This window comes from Lepisosteus oculatus, chromosome 19 (assembly GCF_040954835.1).
Source record: "Lepisosteus oculatus isolate fLepOcu1 chromosome 19, fLepOcu1.hap2, whole genome shotgun sequence".
Taxonomy (NCBI): Eukaryota; Metazoa; Chordata; class Actinopteri; order Semionotiformes; family Lepisosteidae; genus Lepisosteus; species Lepisosteus oculatus.
In genome coordinates this window covers 11,121,824-11,139,931 of record NC_090714.1, presented here as the reverse complement: position 1 = coordinate 11,139,931, position 18,108 = coordinate 11,121,824, and the positions used below count along the sequence as shown (strand labels likewise).

Here is an 18,108-nt window from a genome sequence, read left to right as displayed (position 1 = left end):
CCAGAGACGCACCCAACCCAGTGAAATCGATTGATTTATGTAAATAATCGGTTGAACCTATGTGAAGCTTAGCTCTAATCAATGAAAGGGAGGTTTTTTAATTTGTAATGGCGCTTGCTGGTATTTACACACCAACGGACACAAGCTGCACCTCACTTATAAAGACTTGTAAAATTGTAAAAAAAAACTCTTGCAGAGATGCAGAGCACAGTTTCACATCTCTGAGGTGTTGGTTTTAGTTTATAGTGTTAATCAGTCTTTTTCGTCTGGGCTTAACACGATAGATCTGGCCTTTGAACTCCATTCCGGCCGTCCAGACATTGGGCTTCTTGTTGGTTTGCTTTTCCCGCAGGGTGGCTACTGTGAAATCCCTGGAAAGAGTGATGGTGAGGACTTCCGGAGGCTCCTCAGCGCCATGGAAATTCTGAGCTTCAGTATCGAAGACCAGAACAGCATCTTCAGGGTCCTGTCTTCCATCCTGCACCTGGGAAACGTGTACTTCGAAAAATATGAGGTACAATGAACCCAGCAAAGAGTTTTCTTTTTCAGAAATGGAATCTCTGCATTCCTAGAATGATTTTTCAAGTGCTCTTATTCAGTTTACGAGGATGTAGATGGAGAACAGTTCGTGCATTTGGCTGCATAATGGTTAATGGATCCTCCTCGTAGTGTTGTCTTTCAATTCCGCCAATGTCAGCCCATTTGTCCAATGGAGAATCAGTATCTTGATTGAAAACAGAGCTGTGACAGCTGTCTTCTTCCACAGACAGATTCCCAGGAGGTAGCATCAGTGGTGAGTGCCCAGGAGATCCGGGTGGTGGCGGAACTTCTCCAGATCTCTCCAGAGGGGCTGCAGAAGTCCATAACCTACAAAATGATGGTAAGGATGGATTCTGGCAGAAGGGGCAATTCCCTGATGTCTCATCCTTCATTTGAGGAAATGTCAGGGGGCTGTGAAATGTTCTGCTACTGTACAAGCCCTTTGTCTTTCAAATTAGGGTAAGGAAAGTGGAAGTGTAGTACCTACCTTTTCCACTCAAGAATTCAACTGGCATTGGTAACATCAATAGCCATGGAATTTTTCAAGATGTTTTTCAAGATTCTGATTAGAATTCAGGCCACAATCCACAGTAGAAGTTATAGGTTTCTTGAAATTGGAGACAGAGTGAATACAAGCCCTCTTCTTTCTTCTTTACAACATTTTTATTTCCAGTAACCCATTTTTTTTGCTCTTGCTGAGGTTAGAATTGTAAACTAACAGCACATTGTATTTATCAGAAGGTATTTCAAAGTCTGTATGAACTGCAGCAAATTGTGAAGCTGTGAAGAGCTGTCATGTTCTGGCCCTGTTCCAGACCTTATCGGTCTGTCAGTGTAGTATATGTCATTTTCTGTGCTGTCCTTGTGAAACTTGAAACAAATTCAACAGCTGATACATTTCAATTTGTCCACCAAACAACAGCAACAATGGGGCCAAACAAAACCTCAAATGATGCATATAAGCTCTGCGTCCACGGGGTTGAATAACCAGAGGAGCTAATTATAGCAGGTTACAGTGCTATGGAAACGGCTGTAATCCAGTAAGGGGTTATCCTGGGCCTCTTAGACATTAACACCCAAACAGAGCAGTTGCCAGCAAGCCTTATCATTACATCACAGTGACACAGAACCTGATTGGCTAAGGAGACCATAATGATCCCGATGACACACTAGCCCAAACCACGCGGCTTCCGATTTCAGCAGATTCCTCCATAGCTAGAAAACTTTGAAGGAGCACGTGGGCAACATGGCTGTGGTCCTCAGTCCAAAGGTCTACTTAGTCAGAAAGCCATGAGAGATTCATTAGGCATCTTCTGGAACTGGAGGTTAAAAAGGTAGTGAAGACTAACGTCAAAGATGGTCTCCTTGGTCAGTCAGATTCTGTGTTCTTATCTGTGTTCTTCCCACAGTTTTAAGGATAGTGCACTGCTGACCTGTCCTGCCCTTCACTTCAGTCACTTCAGAGAGTTTTAACAGCCAATGAAAACGTTTCTCGATTTCCTTTAGTGTAACAGGCAGCATACCATCAGTCCTTGAATATTTGTTCATCTTAAGGGCTTCTGTTACTTGAAACACCTTTGCCTCTTCTGTGCTAATAACAATTAATATAGAACTTTGTCTTTGCTCAGCCTGAGGCCTGTTGTCTCTGTTGTTAAACATAGAGTGAAATATCATTTTAATGCATCAGCCATTTTTCCCTGTCATCATCTAAAATAAAAAGATACCTGTTAAACACAGATTGTGTTTCTTTCAGGAAACCATGAGGGAGAAAATATTCACTCCTCTCACTGTGGAAAGTGCAGTTGATGCCAGGTAACTTGTTTTCAATTGTTTCGAAATAGTACATAGTACAATCCATAAGCAGAGCTGACCTTCCAAGAACACATCTCATCTACAGCCGGTGTTTAAAATGCCCCCCGTTTTAAGAACGCTTCTCTCTCCAATCCCTAGAGATGCAATTGCCAAGATCCTGTACTCCCTTCTGTTCAGCTGGCTCACAGACAGGATAAACAAGCTGGTTTACCCAAGGAATGAAGCCCTCTCTATTTCCATTCTCGACATTTATGGATTTGAGGTAAAAAAAAAAAGAGTGATTCCTGCCGAGTCATGATGGAGGAATCACGTCGTTCTAAGAAAAAAATAAAATTCAGTGGAGATTTGTAGCTGCTAAGCTCCTCTTTCTAGGACTCCTTCTCATTCAGTATTAGAAATGCTGTAATACTAGGTTCTTTGAAAACATTTCTTTTTGACTCTCCTTTGTGTATTGCCTTTAAGTTGGAATTGTGTCTTCCTATGCTTTTTTAAACCCTTGAAGGCGCTCTGGTGGGAATCTTTAGAATGAATGGGACTATATTAGGATACATTTGTTGTCAAAGCATGAGACTCATCATCTCAGAGTAGTGGGTTCGGGTCCCACATTGGGCAGCAGGTCCTCCATGTTGGAGTTTGGGCACAAGGCTAACAACCCTGCCCCGTAAAAAAAACTCATGTTACGGAAACAGCAACAGGATATTGCTGCCCCTACGTGTCGGAAGTCATAACGGGCAAACATCAATCTCTTCACAGACAGTTAGTAGTTAATTGATCCATGGATCTCATCCTGCTTTTTTGAAAGAACCAATATACTGTATCGGCATCAAGAACATGGCTGGGTAGCTTGTTCCGTATGGCTGCACTCCTTTGGGTAAAGAAGTGCTCTTACACATACTGTAGTTTCCACTTGTGCCCTCTGATTTGTGCCTCATTGTTCGTGCCATCTGCTGGGTTGTGAGTACGTGTAGTGTACCTGGTCTGCTTGTAGCCTTCTCTGTTCAAGCCTAAAAACCCTGTCAGGAACTGGAATCTGGACAGATTCCTCAGCAATATTTTTTCCATATTGAGAGTCACTCTATATCCTAGGATTTTGTTTGCCTTTTTAAATTCTTCCTTACATTGTCCAGAAGATAGAAATGAAGTGTGAACATGCAAACCTTCTTTTTCATCAGTAGCCTCTAAATAGCTCAGCATTTCCCATTTTGATTCATGCTTCATGTGTTTTGTCTTGTGTGCAGTACCCTGAACTTGTTTGTGTGTATATATATTTATGCAGCCTTTTTTCCTGCCTTTCATAGGACCTCTCCTTCAACAGCTTTGAGCAGCTGTGCATCAATTACGCAAACGAGTACCTGCAGTTCTTTTTCAATAGGATTGTGTTTAAGGAGGAGCAGGTAAGCAGACTGTTCTGGAGAATATCGCCCCTCCCAGTACTTCACAGTGGGGCTGCAGCGCATCAGGCGTGGTTGTAGTTTGTATCATTGCATGTCTGAGGCCTGCGTTGTGCCTAGACTTTTTATTTCACAGTTTATTCCCCAGAATCCAAAAAACGAATGCAGTGCTGTAGTAACTTTAAATTTAGCAGTACAGTCTTTGCCCCTGGCGTAAACATGCTGGGCCTGAACGTAGTCCTCTATGATCCTGGCCAATTCCGAGTGCTGGATTTCATCATCAGCACCATTACAGCATGGCCTTCTCCGGCTTTCCCCTCCCCACTTGAAAAACCATCTCCTGCTTTTCTTAAACGGGTTGTGAAGGCTTAACTACGTACGTTTTGGGAGAGAAAATCCAGAAATTGGAAAAGAGGGATGAAATATTTTTTTACTAACAAACATTTAAGAACTGTGTTGGTGTTTGACACGAGCAGACACAGAGCAAATTCTGGACAGAATCAAAAGGTGCTGAAAGATGACCTGTCATAGGGTATGAGCTCGTGCAGTAGCAAGCATGTCCTGACTGACTCAAAATAGAAGCTGACACCTGTTCTTTTGCATCTTCAAACATTTAGAGGGTGGTGTAGACAAACAAAAAGTTTAAATACCCTTTTAATAAGTTTTGTTTTCTGCTTTTCTAAGGATGAATATATCAGGGAGCAGATTGACTGGAAAGAGATCGCTTTCAGTGACAATCAGGCCTGCATTGACCTCATTTCCCAGAAGCCCTATGGGGTCCTGCGAATACTCGACGACCAGAGCTGTTTCCCTCAGGTCAGTGGCCCATTTTGAAGATGTGGCCTGTTAGATTTACCAATAATCCAAACTTATGTGAATATAAAACGACCTTACTTCCTTGAGCCTGATCTCGTCCATTCTCAGAAAGTAAGCATGGGTGGGCCTGGGCAGCACTGTGATGGGAGACCCCCGAGGAAAATAAGGTTGCAATTTGTGGAGGACCAGTAGGTGGTGCTCCTTTATTTGGATCACAATTTCCAAAACCAATGCCCAGGCATGGGGACCTGGGAGATTGTGTTATAGGAGGAGCCATCTTTTGGAGAAGACAATAAAATAAGGTCTTGATGTATCCATTAAAAATCCTGTGGTACTGTAGGTTTCAAAAGAGTCTTGAGAAGCTTCCCAGTCCCTGAGATAAGGCAGAATTATAACATGGTCCTACCACAATGCTTGATAGTTGGGAAGGTGCTGACTGACTGATGCACAATGTTGGGTTTATGTCCATTCTAAGACTTTATTTCGACCTAAAAGTTCAGATTTCTGATTAATGTCTAACCACAGAACATTTTGCCGCATTTGTAGCATCACTTACAGTAGGTGTTTTTCAAGAAACTGCCTGTAATTGTACTACTTGACTGAGACAGAAGCAGTGTATTTGTCCTTAAATCATTTGACCTACTCTTATTACCAATGGACAGAGGCTACTCAGCTAACTGTGTGACTCATTAAAGTATTTTTTTTATCTAAATGTATTTAGGTTTGCCACAACAGAAAGGGTTTGAGCACATCTAATTATGCCTTTTCCATTTCCCTTCACATTGATTATGTTTTCTTATTCCTTTTTTGTTTTTTGCTTTGAATGTGAGGAGTAGGTTGTGTACTGCATATAACATATCAATTGCTACTTCAGAGTGTCATGACTGCAACCTTTAGAACACCAAAGTGTGAAACCTGCACAAGGGTCTGATACTTTTGCAAAGGCACTGTACAGTATAAAGGGGGGGAGTAAAATTATTTTGTTGTGTTCAATTTTGGAAACTGTATGTTTCATGCAGGATGCTTATCTTTTTGAAAAAAATACTGTTATTCGGAAAGCAAACACAGGAGTTCAGCTTTTTATAGGTAAAGGACCTTTCACTGCCATCTGTCATGAACATCTCCCATTGACTATTTCAAAGCTTTTTCAGAAACAGAGAAATATACAGGCAAATAGTATTTTTGTTCAGATTTTGTTTTAATTCAGCTCCGCTGTCCATATTTACTGTTATTTACCAACGTCAGTAATAGTTATTCTAATGTGTAATTGCGTAAGGTAGTTTTCGAGACTTATTTTAAAAAATGACGTGTTTTAACTGCACTCTATCTGCACGCTAGGCAACAGACCACACCTTCCTTCAAAAGTGTCACTATCACCATGGCAACAACACCCTCTACTCAAGGCCAAAGATGCCACTTCCTGAATTCACCATCAAGCACTTTGCTGGCAAAGTCACTTACCAGGTACAGCTGGTGTTACTGAGGCCCACCGGAGGGCGCTTACATACTACGCTATGTTACTACGCTTTCGTAATAATGTTCGTTTCTAAAGTTAACGTGAATACATTAGATAAACCATTAAATAACAGATAAAGTCAAATGAACACACCTGTTTGTGTTACAGGTTTTTATTTTTTTCGAAGAACAAGTTAACATTTTTGCTCCGAGCTATAGGAGAAATCTAGGCGCTATGCACTGCTAGGATATAAGATTGTAAATGATTTGTTAACTTGTAGCTGGTAAAATTAGGAGCAGGAGGACAGTAAACAGAAAGTATTCCCATTTTACAGCTAGCAACTGTGTCCTTAATCTTTTCCACATGTCTACAAAAGAAAGAGAAAATTGCGGAGAGCACCTTTTTAAACAGGCAGGAGTCAACAACATGACCAGTATTACTGGATATAAAAATAATAGTACTCAAAATCTACAATTTTAGTTTAGATACATAACTTTATAATCTCAGTCTTTTCTCTGATCTCTTACTGAATTGTCGATGCAGGTCCACAAGTTCCTAGACAAGAATTACGATCAGGTTCGCCAGGAAGTGCTGGATCTCTTCACCCAGAGTAGAAACAAGGTAAGAGGAGGTCCTTTCAAAATAGCTTTCAAGTTGCTCAGTATTTTTCCAAAATGCTATTTTTGCATCTGTAACTTGGTCATTCAATTTACTTGAACAGATGGGAGGTGTTATAGCCTCATTTTGACACTGATTCAAATTCAAATTCACCTGATATGAACAAAAACCCTGGAATTTTTAAGATCTTTTTTGCAGGACCACATGTATGTTCAAGTTAACACATGAGATCTAATAATTGTATCTTTAAAGAGTAATTTACCAATCATTTGAAATAGATAATACATTAAAAATAATAATAATAATAATAATAATAATAATAATAATAATAATTGCTTACACTTATATAGCGCTTTTCCGAACACTCCACTCAAAGTGCTTTACAGGTAATGGGGATCCCCTCCACCACCACCAGTGTGCAGCCCCCACCTGGATGATGCGACGGCAGCCATAGTGTGCCAGAACGCTCCCCACAAGTTATGAGTGGGGAGGAGAAAACAGTGATGTAACCAATTTATAGATGGGGATTATTAGGAGGCCATGATTGGTAAGGGCCAGTGGGAAATTTGGCCAGGATGCCAGGGTAACACCCCTACTCTTTTTGAGAAACACCCTGGGATTTATAATGAACACAGAGAGTCAGGACCTCGGTTTTACATCTCATCCGAAGAACGGCGGCTTTTTACAGTATAGTGTCCCCATCACTATACTGGAGTATTAGGATCCACACAGACCACAGGGTGAGCACCCCCTGCTGGCCCCACTAACAACTCTTCCAGCAGCAACCTTAGTTTTTCCCAGGAGGTCTCCCATCCAGGTACTGACCAGGCTCACACCTGCTGTGGGCTGCCAGTTGGGAGTTGCAGGGTGATATGGCTGCTGGCTAGAAAGTAAGCTAATGAAAATAGATAGGTCTGAAAAACATTAAAATGGCAGCACTAGTTGTAGTAGGGGTTTCTCAGGTATTATGCCAGGCTTTTTCTCTTATGATAAGGGCTCTGTCAAGGATTTGTGAATATTATTGCACCAATGATGCACCACTGCATTTGTGATTGCACAAATTATTACCACTATAAGATGATAATTTCGGGGTCTTTTTTTGTGTAGATGGTGGCAAACCTCTTTTCTAGCCACGCCCAGTTCCTCTCCCAGCAGAAGTCCCTCCTGAGGAAGAACAGCACAGTGACCAGGAGATACCAGCCTCCCACAGTGGCAGCCAAATTCCAGCTGTCCCTCCTGGAGCTGGTGGAGAAGATGGACAGGTAAGTAAAGAGCAAGGAAGCTCCTGTTGTTCCAGTGTACTGCATATACACAGTAGGCTATCTGTATACTCAGCAAAGGAACACGTAATAGGTTTATTCCATGCTGAAAAGAGAAAAGTGAAACCACAACCCTCACCCTCACACACCCTCACACCTGAAGAAGGCACTCTCACACACCCTCGCACCCAAAGAAGGCTTCACAGCCGAAACATTGTGTTTTCACTCTTCTCTTTTCAGCATGGAATAAAGCTATTACTTGTTCCTTTGGCGACTATGAAGGCATTCTGATGCACCTGAATTATCTGTATACTGTTCTGTTTCAGGGACCTTGATTCAATTTGTTCTTTATTGACCTACAGTAATTGTCCTTTACGTGTTTATTTGATTATTCCGATGAAGAGTATAAATCATTATTAGCAAAGACTGGAAGGCAAGATCATAAGTACATAAATATGCTTGAAATGAGGACATCTGGCTCATTTAACCCATTTGATAGAAAACAGCTATTTGATCTCTGAGTTTCCTGAAGGATGCCACATCCTAACCTCTGCTCTAGGTGGACTTGATATAGCAGAGTAAAAGTACAAATGTGAAGTTAACTCACCTTTCAAAGCAAGAAAGCTGAGACAGTATCTATGGTGTGTATCTGTGTTGAATTATAGTCTTGCACTTTCTTTGGTGTGTAAAGCACAATGTTTCTGTTTTTTAGGTGTAACCCATTTTTTGTACGCTGCTTAAAGCCAAATAATAAGAAGGTAAGAAAAATGTTCCCCAGTGTCTTCTGGCAATAAAATACTTCTTTAAATATCCTAAGCCTCACTGTTGTTGTGCAAGATGATTTGCTGAGATAGAAAGATTTCTTTGAGTAAGATACAGGACTAATGGTTTTGTAAATCCACTGAGTATAATATAGTTTTCTATTTTGGTTTCATTCCAAGCAGGGCTGACCTATTTGATGGCATGTTGTCTTTTTCTGTAGGAGCCTGGCTTATTTGAGGTTGAAGTGGTTAGCACCCAGTTGCGCTACTCTGGAATCTTAGAAACCATTCGTATCCGAAAGGAGGGCTTTCCTGTGAGAATCCCTTTCCAAATCTTCATTAACAGGTCAGTGCACTGTTCACAAGAGAAGAAGGTTCTTAAGGGTGCATTATTAGTCACATTTAGAGGTGATGCACAATTTCCTTTTAGAGGCAGGTGAACAGTATTCTCCTACTCTGCCTTCACCACTGTCTTTTCATCTTTGCTCAAGTTATCACAGAATTCCAAATGTGAAATTATGCAATAGTAGATTTCTATGTTATGAAGCTAAACATGTTTACTCAAACCACGAAGAACTTGACAGTCTTCTGACAATGAGCCCAGCAGGACCATTGTGAGGGGAGGCAGAATGTTTTCCAGGGACCCCAGCCTCTAGCCCTCTCTCCCCCCACCATAGAACCTTTTGTTGTTTCACAACTTGTAACAACATTCAATTTCAGGCAGGCTGCTAACATCTGTGTATGCTCACATGTCTAGTCTAGACTCTAACAGTTTCATTTTGAAAATACATTTCCGACTGATGATCAATGAATCATCCCAATCTTCTATTGCTTGCTTTCCTTGCAAGTTATGTGGCAAATGTGCTCAATCCCCTTCATGAAATGGCTTCTTAATCGCCAACAGTGGGTTCAGAAATCGCCTGAACTGGGTTGGCTGAAACCGTAATAGAACGTAAGCTGTGTCGCAGGTGGGACTTCAACTTAATAATTAATAAAAACAATAATAATAAAGACCAAGGAGGGTCCACTTCCGAGAGTGAATCACCATGATTTTACATTCTCAAAAAAAGCATTATTTGCTGAGAGTGTCTGATTTTCCCAGCAGTCTGTGGGAGAAAAATGGGACACATGCCTTGTGTGTTTGACAGGTACATTTCTCTGCTGGGCATGAAGAACCCCATCATCCCTAATGGGGAGAACTGTGTCGCGGTCCTGAAGAAGCTGTGTCCTGTCAAGAAGGGGGCGTACCAGATTGGAGTCACAAAGGTGAGCATGTCAACCACAGACCCTTCTGTTCCCAAATTATACCTTCTTCAGCCTTCAACCTTCTTCTCTCCGTGTCAGCGGGAGGCCAGCCCTGACTCAACCAGGACTCGGGAAGCGGTGTTATGTGACGTCGGCTTACACGTATAACGAAAGCCTCTGAAGCAGGGGTCTTCACCCCAAATCTCCACTTTGTCTTGTAGGTCACCCTGAATCACCTGTTTTTAAGATTAGGTAGGCTTGCATGTTATTGATCAGTTCAACAAGTAATAGTTGTTCAGTTAGGGACATCTGGTCTTTTGGGGTTGATAGATCTTCAGTTTTGTTTTGTTCCAAGTTAAGAATATTTTAATGGATCATAGTTTAACCGTTCCATCTCTTTATAAATGGATGATTTATTAGCTACCATATAAAATCTAATTCATGGGGCTCTCCGGAAGCATAGCGGGAGAGCCCAGATTCAGGTTCAGGTTCAGGTTCAGGTTCAAGTTCAAGTTCAGGTTCAGGTTCAAGTTCAAGTTTATTGTCATTATACTCATATACAGGTATATGGTATAACGAAATTTTATTTAGCTAGCTCTCGGACATAAGTAATACAAAGAAAAAAACAACAACAATACAATTGTATAACAAAAGAAAGACAGAGACAACAGGCAGTGTGCGAAAAAAACAACAACAGGCGATGTGTAAAAAACAGCAACAGGCAGTGTGCAAAACAGCAAAAAGGTAACAGGTTATGTGCAAAAACATGCATCAACAGAATAAAATAAAGGGACAGAAATTATGGGGAGTGAGCTTTTTGACATGTAAGGTAGAGGTCGATTTTCAATGTGTGTTTGAGTTTTTGGTAAGAAAGAAGGCACTGTGAGGTTCAGATCGTAGGTGAGAGAGGCTGGGAGTTTAATAGTTTGATAGTGCGGGGGTAAGAACTGTCTCTGAGTCTGGTGGTCCGGGCCCGAATGCTCCGGTACCGTTTCCAGATGGTACCAGATCATAAAGTGTGTAGCTGGGGTGTGTGGGGTCTTTGATGATGCTTAGAGCTTTCCTCAAGCACCGTCTGTCATAAATGTCCTGTATAGATGGGAGGGCAACCCCAGTGATGGACTGGGCAGTTTTCACCACCCGCTGTAGGGCTTTGCGGTCAGCAGCACTGCAGTTGTCATACCACACTGTGATGCAGCCTGTCAGTGTGCTTTCTGTAGTGCATCTGTAAAAGTTAGTGAGGATCCGGGGACATATCTTAGCCTTCTTCAACCGTCTTAAGAAGTACAGGCGCTGTTGCGCTTTCTTGATCAGACAGGTGGCGCTGAGAGATCATGTGAGGTCCTGGGTGATATGGAAGCCAAGGAATTTGAAGTTACTGACCCTTTCCACTTCAGTCCCGTTGATGTGGATAGGGGCATGTCCGGTTTGCAGTATCCTGAAATCAACAATCAGCTCCTTGGTATTGCTGACGTTGAGGGTGAGGTTGTTGTCTTCACACAACGTTGTAAGGAGATTGACCTCCTCCCTGTAGGCCCTCTCATCATTGTCTGTGATCAGACCTACAACTGTGGTGTCATCGGCAAACTTGATGATGGAGTTGGTGTTGTGTTTGCCCTTACAGTCGTGGGTATAGAGGGAGTAGAGCAATGGACTAAGCACACACCCCTGGGGGACCCCAGTGTTCAGAGTTAGTGTGCTGGAGGTGTGGTTTCCAAGCCTGACAGCCTGAGGTCTGCCTGTCAGAAAGTCCCGAATCCAGTTGCAGAGGGTGGTGTTGAGACCCAGTGCACTGAGTTTCTTGACTAGTTTCTCTGGGATGATAGTGTTAAAAGCTGAGCTGAAGTTGATGAATAGTAGTCTTGTGTACGTGTTCTTTTTGTCCAGATGGGATAGGGCAGTGTGTATGGCAATGGAGATTGTGTCGTCTGTGGATCTGTTGGACCGGTAGAAATAGACCGGTAGGTTAGAAATGTACCTAAGAAAATGTTAAATTGGCACTTAATGTACATTCCACTAACCCCTGAGATCATTTAGGACCAATTAAGAAATTGTTAAGAAGGATGTGAAAGCACAAGTATGGTTGGCTTCTTTGTCTTTGTTGGCTGACTTGGATTTGGTGTTTTGTAGCATCTGTCCTCTTTTGTGGCCTGGGGTGTTTTTTAGTGCATGTAGAAGAGTAGCCTTAAGACTTTTCTTTAGCTGGATGTCACTATGGTGATTATTCTCACAAAACTGAGCAGCATGTCCTCCTGGAATAAGGATTGAACCTTTCGATGTCTGCAGAAGCCTTGAGTTCTGAGCTCTGAATTCTCTTATGTTAGCACTTAGTGAAATATTTATTCCTATGCATGCATAAGAAGAGAATGCATAGAGTCCATTAGTGGGGCGCGTTTAAAAGTTTCAAAAGTTGAAAAGTTTTGGGAACTATTTGTGTTACAACTCCTCCATTATTGACCGTGTGTTATTATTTAGTTTTATTCTGTCACACTTACTACAGTATACGCATTTCCTGTGTATGGGTACTTGGTGTCTGTTTTTAACTAATGATTTGCTAAAATAATCAACCAACTGGACTGCAAGGGGGAGTCCCAAAATGTGGGAAACTCTGCATGAATTCATAGATTAGTGTCCATGATCGGTTATCCTCAGCTGGTCTGGGATCACACTGGCAACATAGGTGGGTAGATGGATCATCAAGGTCCCTTGTGCCTCATTGTTTCTGAAAGTGCCTACGTTTTTGTGGCTGTGCATCGAAGTTCTACAACAGCCAGAGAGTTTTTCGGTAGTGGCTTCTCCTGCAGGGATGGAGGTACTGTCTGCTCAGGCCTTGTGCCTGTGTATCCCCAGCTCTTCCTGAAGGAGGACCTGTACCAGCTCCTGGAGAGCAAGCGTGATCGCGTGCTGCACCTGGCCGCCCTCACCCTGCAGCGCTACACCCGCATGTTCTTCGTCAGGAAGCGGTACCGCTCGCTGCGCAGGAAGATCGTCAGGCTGCAGGCGCACTCCCGCGGATACCTCACCAGGTACAGACCGGGAGCCTGTACCCGCTGCTTGCTCATGTACTGGGCAGGTGGACAGCAGCCATATCACCCTGCAGCTCACCACTGGCAGCCCACTGAAGCTCCCACTGCGGTACTGCCCACTGGGGTGTCCACCGCCAATCTGCTCTCGTGGGGGGGGGGACTGCGTGACTGAAGCCACAGCTTGGGATTTGATCGTTCAGCAGGACGTAAAGGAGACCGCTGATCTGTCCGCTGTTGATAAACCATCCTTCCCCAGTTCCTCTTTTTACATGCTTTTATACTGAAGCCCTGTTACAGAGATGTAGAACAAAGCTCCTTTAAACTAGAATAGTTTAGCCAGCAGCTATATCACCCTGCACCTCACCACTAGCAGGTGGGAGCCTGGTTAGTTCCTGGACGGGAGACCTCCTGGGAAAAACTAAGGTTGCGGCTGGAAGAGGTGTTAGTGGGGCCAGCAGGGGGCGCTCACCCTGCAGTCTGTGGGGGTCCTAATGCCCCAGTGTAGTGACGGGGACACTATACTGTAAAAAAAGGTGCCATCCTTCAGATGAAACTGAAGTCCTAACTTTTTTTGGTCATTAAAAGACCCAGGGCGTTTCTCGAAAAGAGTAGGGTGTAATCCTGGCCAAATTTCCCATTGGCCTTTACCAATCATGGCCTCCTAATAATCCCCATCTCTGAACTGGCTTCATCACTCTGCTCTCCTCCCCACTGATAGCTGGTGTGTGGTGAGCAAACTGGTGACTACGGCTGCTGTCACATTATTCAGCTGGGGTTGCACACTGGTGGTGGTGGAGGGGAGTCCCCATTACCTGTAAAAGGCTTTGAGTGGAGTGTCCAGAAAAGTGCTATATAAGTGTAAGGATTTATTATTATTATTATTATTACTGTCTGCACTGCTGGGCAGTTGATACCTTGTTACAAAAATACGGTGTTATTGTTTTGTCTGGAGGAAAAAAAAATATTTTCATGGACCCAGTGAATTTATTAAATGACTGAACATGTTAACCTCAGAGTCCTGGCTAAATTCCACTCTGGGACTGGACAATCTGGCCTCCCTAAAGTTCCACCTAACTTCAGACGGTGAAGTGACTTCTCACTTCTCCCCTTGATCTGCTGTGCTTCTGGGCTTGCTGGCGCAGCATAGAAGCTGCACATCACCCAGGTGGGTGTACTGTACTTCAGCAGAGGAGGACAAAGTAGGCCCCCTCCTATTTGTAAGCACCTTGGAAGACACTGTATCGGTGCAAGCAGTTATGAATAAGCTATCACTGTTTTAAGTGGGTAGCTGCATCAGCATGCGTAGGTTGCAAAGGAACAAGAAAAGGTTAATTCCATGCTGATCAGAGAAGAAAAGAAGCACAGCGTTTCACGTGAGGAAGGCTCCGCAGCCAAAACGTTGCATTTCTTTGTTTCTCTTATCAGCATGGAATTAAACTTAACTTGTCCCTTATCACTATTTTATGTCTTTGCCTCCTTTTATGAGACACTTTTATAGAGATGTTTATTTCAGGTGGGATCCACATTTGTAGCATGTCCACAAACAGTTAAACGTCTCCACTGGAGGTAGTCATTTGTATTCATTTCACAGATGGATGTTTGTACAGTGAGTGCTCTGCATTATCGGTTTTGTTTTTTTCCCCTGACATTTTTATTCAACTTTTATACTGCAGGTCTGAGTTATACTGGACCTTTGTCATTTATTTTAAATGCATTCATTTTGTAAATAGGAAATAAAGAGCAAACCTTTAGAAAACCTTTAAAAAATCATTCTACAATTATACCGACATGTTTTGCTGGACTTCTTTAATGCTTAGTGTAAACTAAAATGAACTACAAATCGAATACTTTTGAAAATGTTAACATTTGGAAATTTAGTGGTACTTTGAGCATCCGAATCTTTCAAAGCATGAATTTATTTTTCAGAGACCAGAGCTAAGACCAGACGATTAAAACTGAATTCCTTAAAACATTTTCCTGTGTTTTTGTACAGAAAACGTTATGTGAAAATGAGAGCAAGCCTGATCAAATTCCGTTCCTTGATCCACATGTATGTCAACCGCAAGAGATACATCAAGGTATGAACCAAACATATGACTCCATATACAGTAGATCAAAGAGCCTGTTCTACATTCTCATTACAAATATAGTTTGTTATTTCTTCCTGGGACAACGCTTAATCTCTATTTCAACTTTTTTATCCTCTTGTTTATAGTTTGTCAGATAGACAGTTTAATTATTTGTGCTAATTACTCTCTAAATATGTTGTTTCTTGTGGCTGTGGTTTAATTTGTGCTAATTAAAAAGGCCATGGTTTATATAATAGCTATAAACAATCTATTGACATGTTAATAACATGTTATAAACATGTTATAATATAATTGCTGCATTTGTTTCTGGCTACTGTCAGGATTAGAGTTTTATTACTAACATCCATTTGATATGGCTCTGAAGTAACAGGCCTGGAGACCCTGACAACAGAGGATTATCTCCTTCATGTCATCCTGTTTATGTTTTAGATATTTGTAAACTGCTTTTAAATGCCATTTCCAATCCTTGATCTAAAGCTTTATCTTTTCATTGGCCACGTTTTAGATGAAGGAAGAGGCTCGCAGAAAAATAGAGGAACAGAAGAGACAAATTGAAATGGTAACTGCAGATGTCCAGCTGTCCAGCCTTGTTGGATGTCCAGCGAATTCTTTGTTGAAGTTTAAATGGAATGTGTGAGACAGACCTTACCATTAAGCAGGGTGGTCACAAGAGTCTACACGCAAAAAACACATAATGGCCACAAGACATAAAATCCAGAAGGTTTATTCTAGTCCTTTTCAGGATACGCAAACAGAAAGCCAGCTCATGTGAGAATGTGTACCCACCACTCACCCATCGCCCACTGTGAGACCGTTTACAAACTACAGGTTGAGAATCCCTTACCCGAAATTCCTGGGACCGAAAGTGTTGCGGATTTTGGATTTTTTCGGATTTCGGAATATTTTTATATTTGCATCTATAAAATGGGACAGCTTGGGGATGGGACCCAAGTCTAAACACGATATCCATTTCATAATATAGCTTATACATATACCCTGAATGTAGTTTTATATAAATTTGTAATATTTTTTTTAACATAATACCATCAGAAAGGTAAGATATCAGTCTCCACCTACGATGTCATGTTTTGATTAAAAGGTTACACTACACGTACGCCATTTGTATTTTATTTTTTACTATACAGGTATTAAGTTTTATGTAAGGTATAAAAAACAAAGCATTGAATATGATTACAGTTAAATAAAATGAAAACTGAAAAAAGTCAGCATTTTATTTTTAAAGTAATCTGCAAGTAATGACGCTAGTCAAGTTACACTCACACGTGGAGGTGAAATTCAGATCTCACGTAAAAATAACGTTTTGTATTTACTGTACAACAAAACAAAACATGATGATCACTGCTTACAAACTTGAAGATAAATGCAGCCCCAGACATTACAACTACATCAGGTCCGAGAAACTTGAGGGAGAGGGTACGTCATCGATGATATCACTGTGAGCTGGAAAGTTTCGGATTTTGAAGGTTTTCGGATTTTGGAATTTCGGATAAAGGATTTTCAACCTGTACCTACAAACATTAGAGGTCCTGTACTGACCTCTAGTGGCAAATTGCAGTGACTGCAGTCCGTTGTTCAGCAGCCCAGCCACAATGGTCCTAATGCTCTGTCTGTGAACCACATCACTCTCACCAGCTGCCGCCTGTAACTCTGAACCCTGTGTGTTTCCAGGAGCTCACAAGAAGAGAGGTCATCAATGTCACTCACCTGGTCATCCCAGCGGAGCTGGGGGGGCTGCTGCAGGCTGTTGCAGGTCACCAACGTCTCCAATATCTTCCTTTTTTAATGCAGGATGTTTGATAGCCTGTTCTCACTTTCTGCAAACTCTTCCAAGCTGCTTCACTGCTGCAAAACCATAGGCATTCTCTGATCTCTGTTCTGATTCGGGTACTGTCACCAGAGGAAACAGCAGGGTGGTCTTGGGTTCAGTTGCTCTGAAACACTTCCTCAGTTAAGGCATGCAATAGGTGATCTTCTCTTTAGGTCACAACAATGCTTTGTGTTCATTAGGCCACAGAGATTAGTAGAAATTCAGAATAAAAAGAGGAATATACAATAAAGAGTAGAGGTGTGGGGAGCTTACTGGTGCATCATCCAGGTGGGGCTGCACACTGGTGGTGGTAGAGGGGAGTCCCCATTGCCTGTAAAGCGCTTTGTGTCCAGAACAGCACTATATATGTGTAATTATTATTATTGCTATGAATAGGAAGTGTTGTGTTTGTGCAAATTGTGAACTAAAAAAACTGTACAAGCAAGAACCCTTACAGTGACAATGAAATGAAAACTGGCCTGAGAGATGGACGTGCCTTTAGCTCTCATTATTATTGATTTTCATCTCCTTGGTTTGCATCTTAGCTGGTAAAGAACTGCACTCTGGTTGCCTGGCCCTGGTCCAAGCCCCAAAGATACCAACTGAGACCCAACTCACTCTGCCCCTAGACATCAACAACTACCCCATCTCCAAATACATTCAAGTCCATTTCCAGGTAAGGACATTCTCTCGTTTGCATGAATCTTTTTAAAGATTCAATTCTTGATTTAAAAGCATGCCGTATTGGAATTGTCTCCGCTGAATGAGCAAAGTGAAAGACTCCGAACATCTTTATCTCTGGAGAAAATGAAAAGTTGCATGAATTGCTTATACATCAGGTTATGTAAGATAAGATCACTTTATTGGCCATATACAATTTCTTACATTAGGAATTTGCCTTTTCGCATACCCCAGCTTGCTCTCCATGAGACACACAGACAGGGAGAGAAGCTTGGGGTCAGAGCACAGGGTCAGCCATTTATATGGCACCTTGCTCAGGGGCCCAACAGAGTAGGATTCCTCTGCCGACCACAGGATTTGAACCAGCAACCTTCCAGCCACAGGCGCAGATCCTTAGCCACAGTGCCACTGCTCCGTGTTGACATTCCAGTCTGCTTCACAGAGGGCAGACTTCAGCACTCAAAGCCCCTCAGTAGAAAGCTGTGTGGTCTATAGTCACAGCACTATCAATAGAGTTTCTGTAGATTCCTTATAGGTTACCTGTAAGTGGAAGGCAGGTGAAAGACCTACCCTCTGCCCCCACAT

General features: G+C 42.1%; 1 protein-coding gene across 1 annotated transcript in view; it reads left to right on the top strand.

The window, feature by feature from the left end:
- Window positions 1-18,108, top strand: part of myo15aa (myosin XVAa) — a 65,596-nt gene that overhangs the window by 9,143 nt on the left and 38,345 nt on the right. The window contains exons 9-25 of the mRNA XM_069180951.1: window positions 353-514; window positions 767-880; window positions 2,294-2,352; window positions 2,491-2,614; window positions 3,651-3,746; window positions 4,428-4,559; window positions 5,898-6,023; window positions 6,559-6,636; window positions 7,741-7,895; window positions 8,605-8,650; window positions 8,875-8,999; window positions 9,802-9,919; window positions 12,749-12,924; window positions 14,918-15,002; window positions 15,520-15,573; window positions 16,704-16,785; window positions 17,388-17,518. Of these exons, the coding sequence (XP_069037052.1) occupies window positions 353-514; window positions 767-880; window positions 2,294-2,352; window positions 2,491-2,614; window positions 3,651-3,746; window positions 4,428-4,559; window positions 5,898-6,023; window positions 6,559-6,636; window positions 7,741-7,895; window positions 8,605-8,650; window positions 8,875-8,999; window positions 9,802-9,919; window positions 12,749-12,924; window positions 14,918-15,002; window positions 15,520-15,573; window positions 16,704-16,785; window positions 17,388-17,518 (1,863 nt within the window). The remainder of the gene's footprint in view (window positions 1-352; window positions 515-766; window positions 881-2,293; window positions 2,353-2,490; window positions 2,615-3,650; window positions 3,747-4,427; window positions 4,560-5,897; window positions 6,024-6,558; window positions 6,637-7,740; window positions 7,896-8,604; window positions 8,651-8,874; window positions 9,000-9,801; window positions 9,920-12,748; window positions 12,925-14,917; window positions 15,003-15,519; window positions 15,574-16,703; window positions 16,786-17,387; window positions 17,519-18,108) is intronic.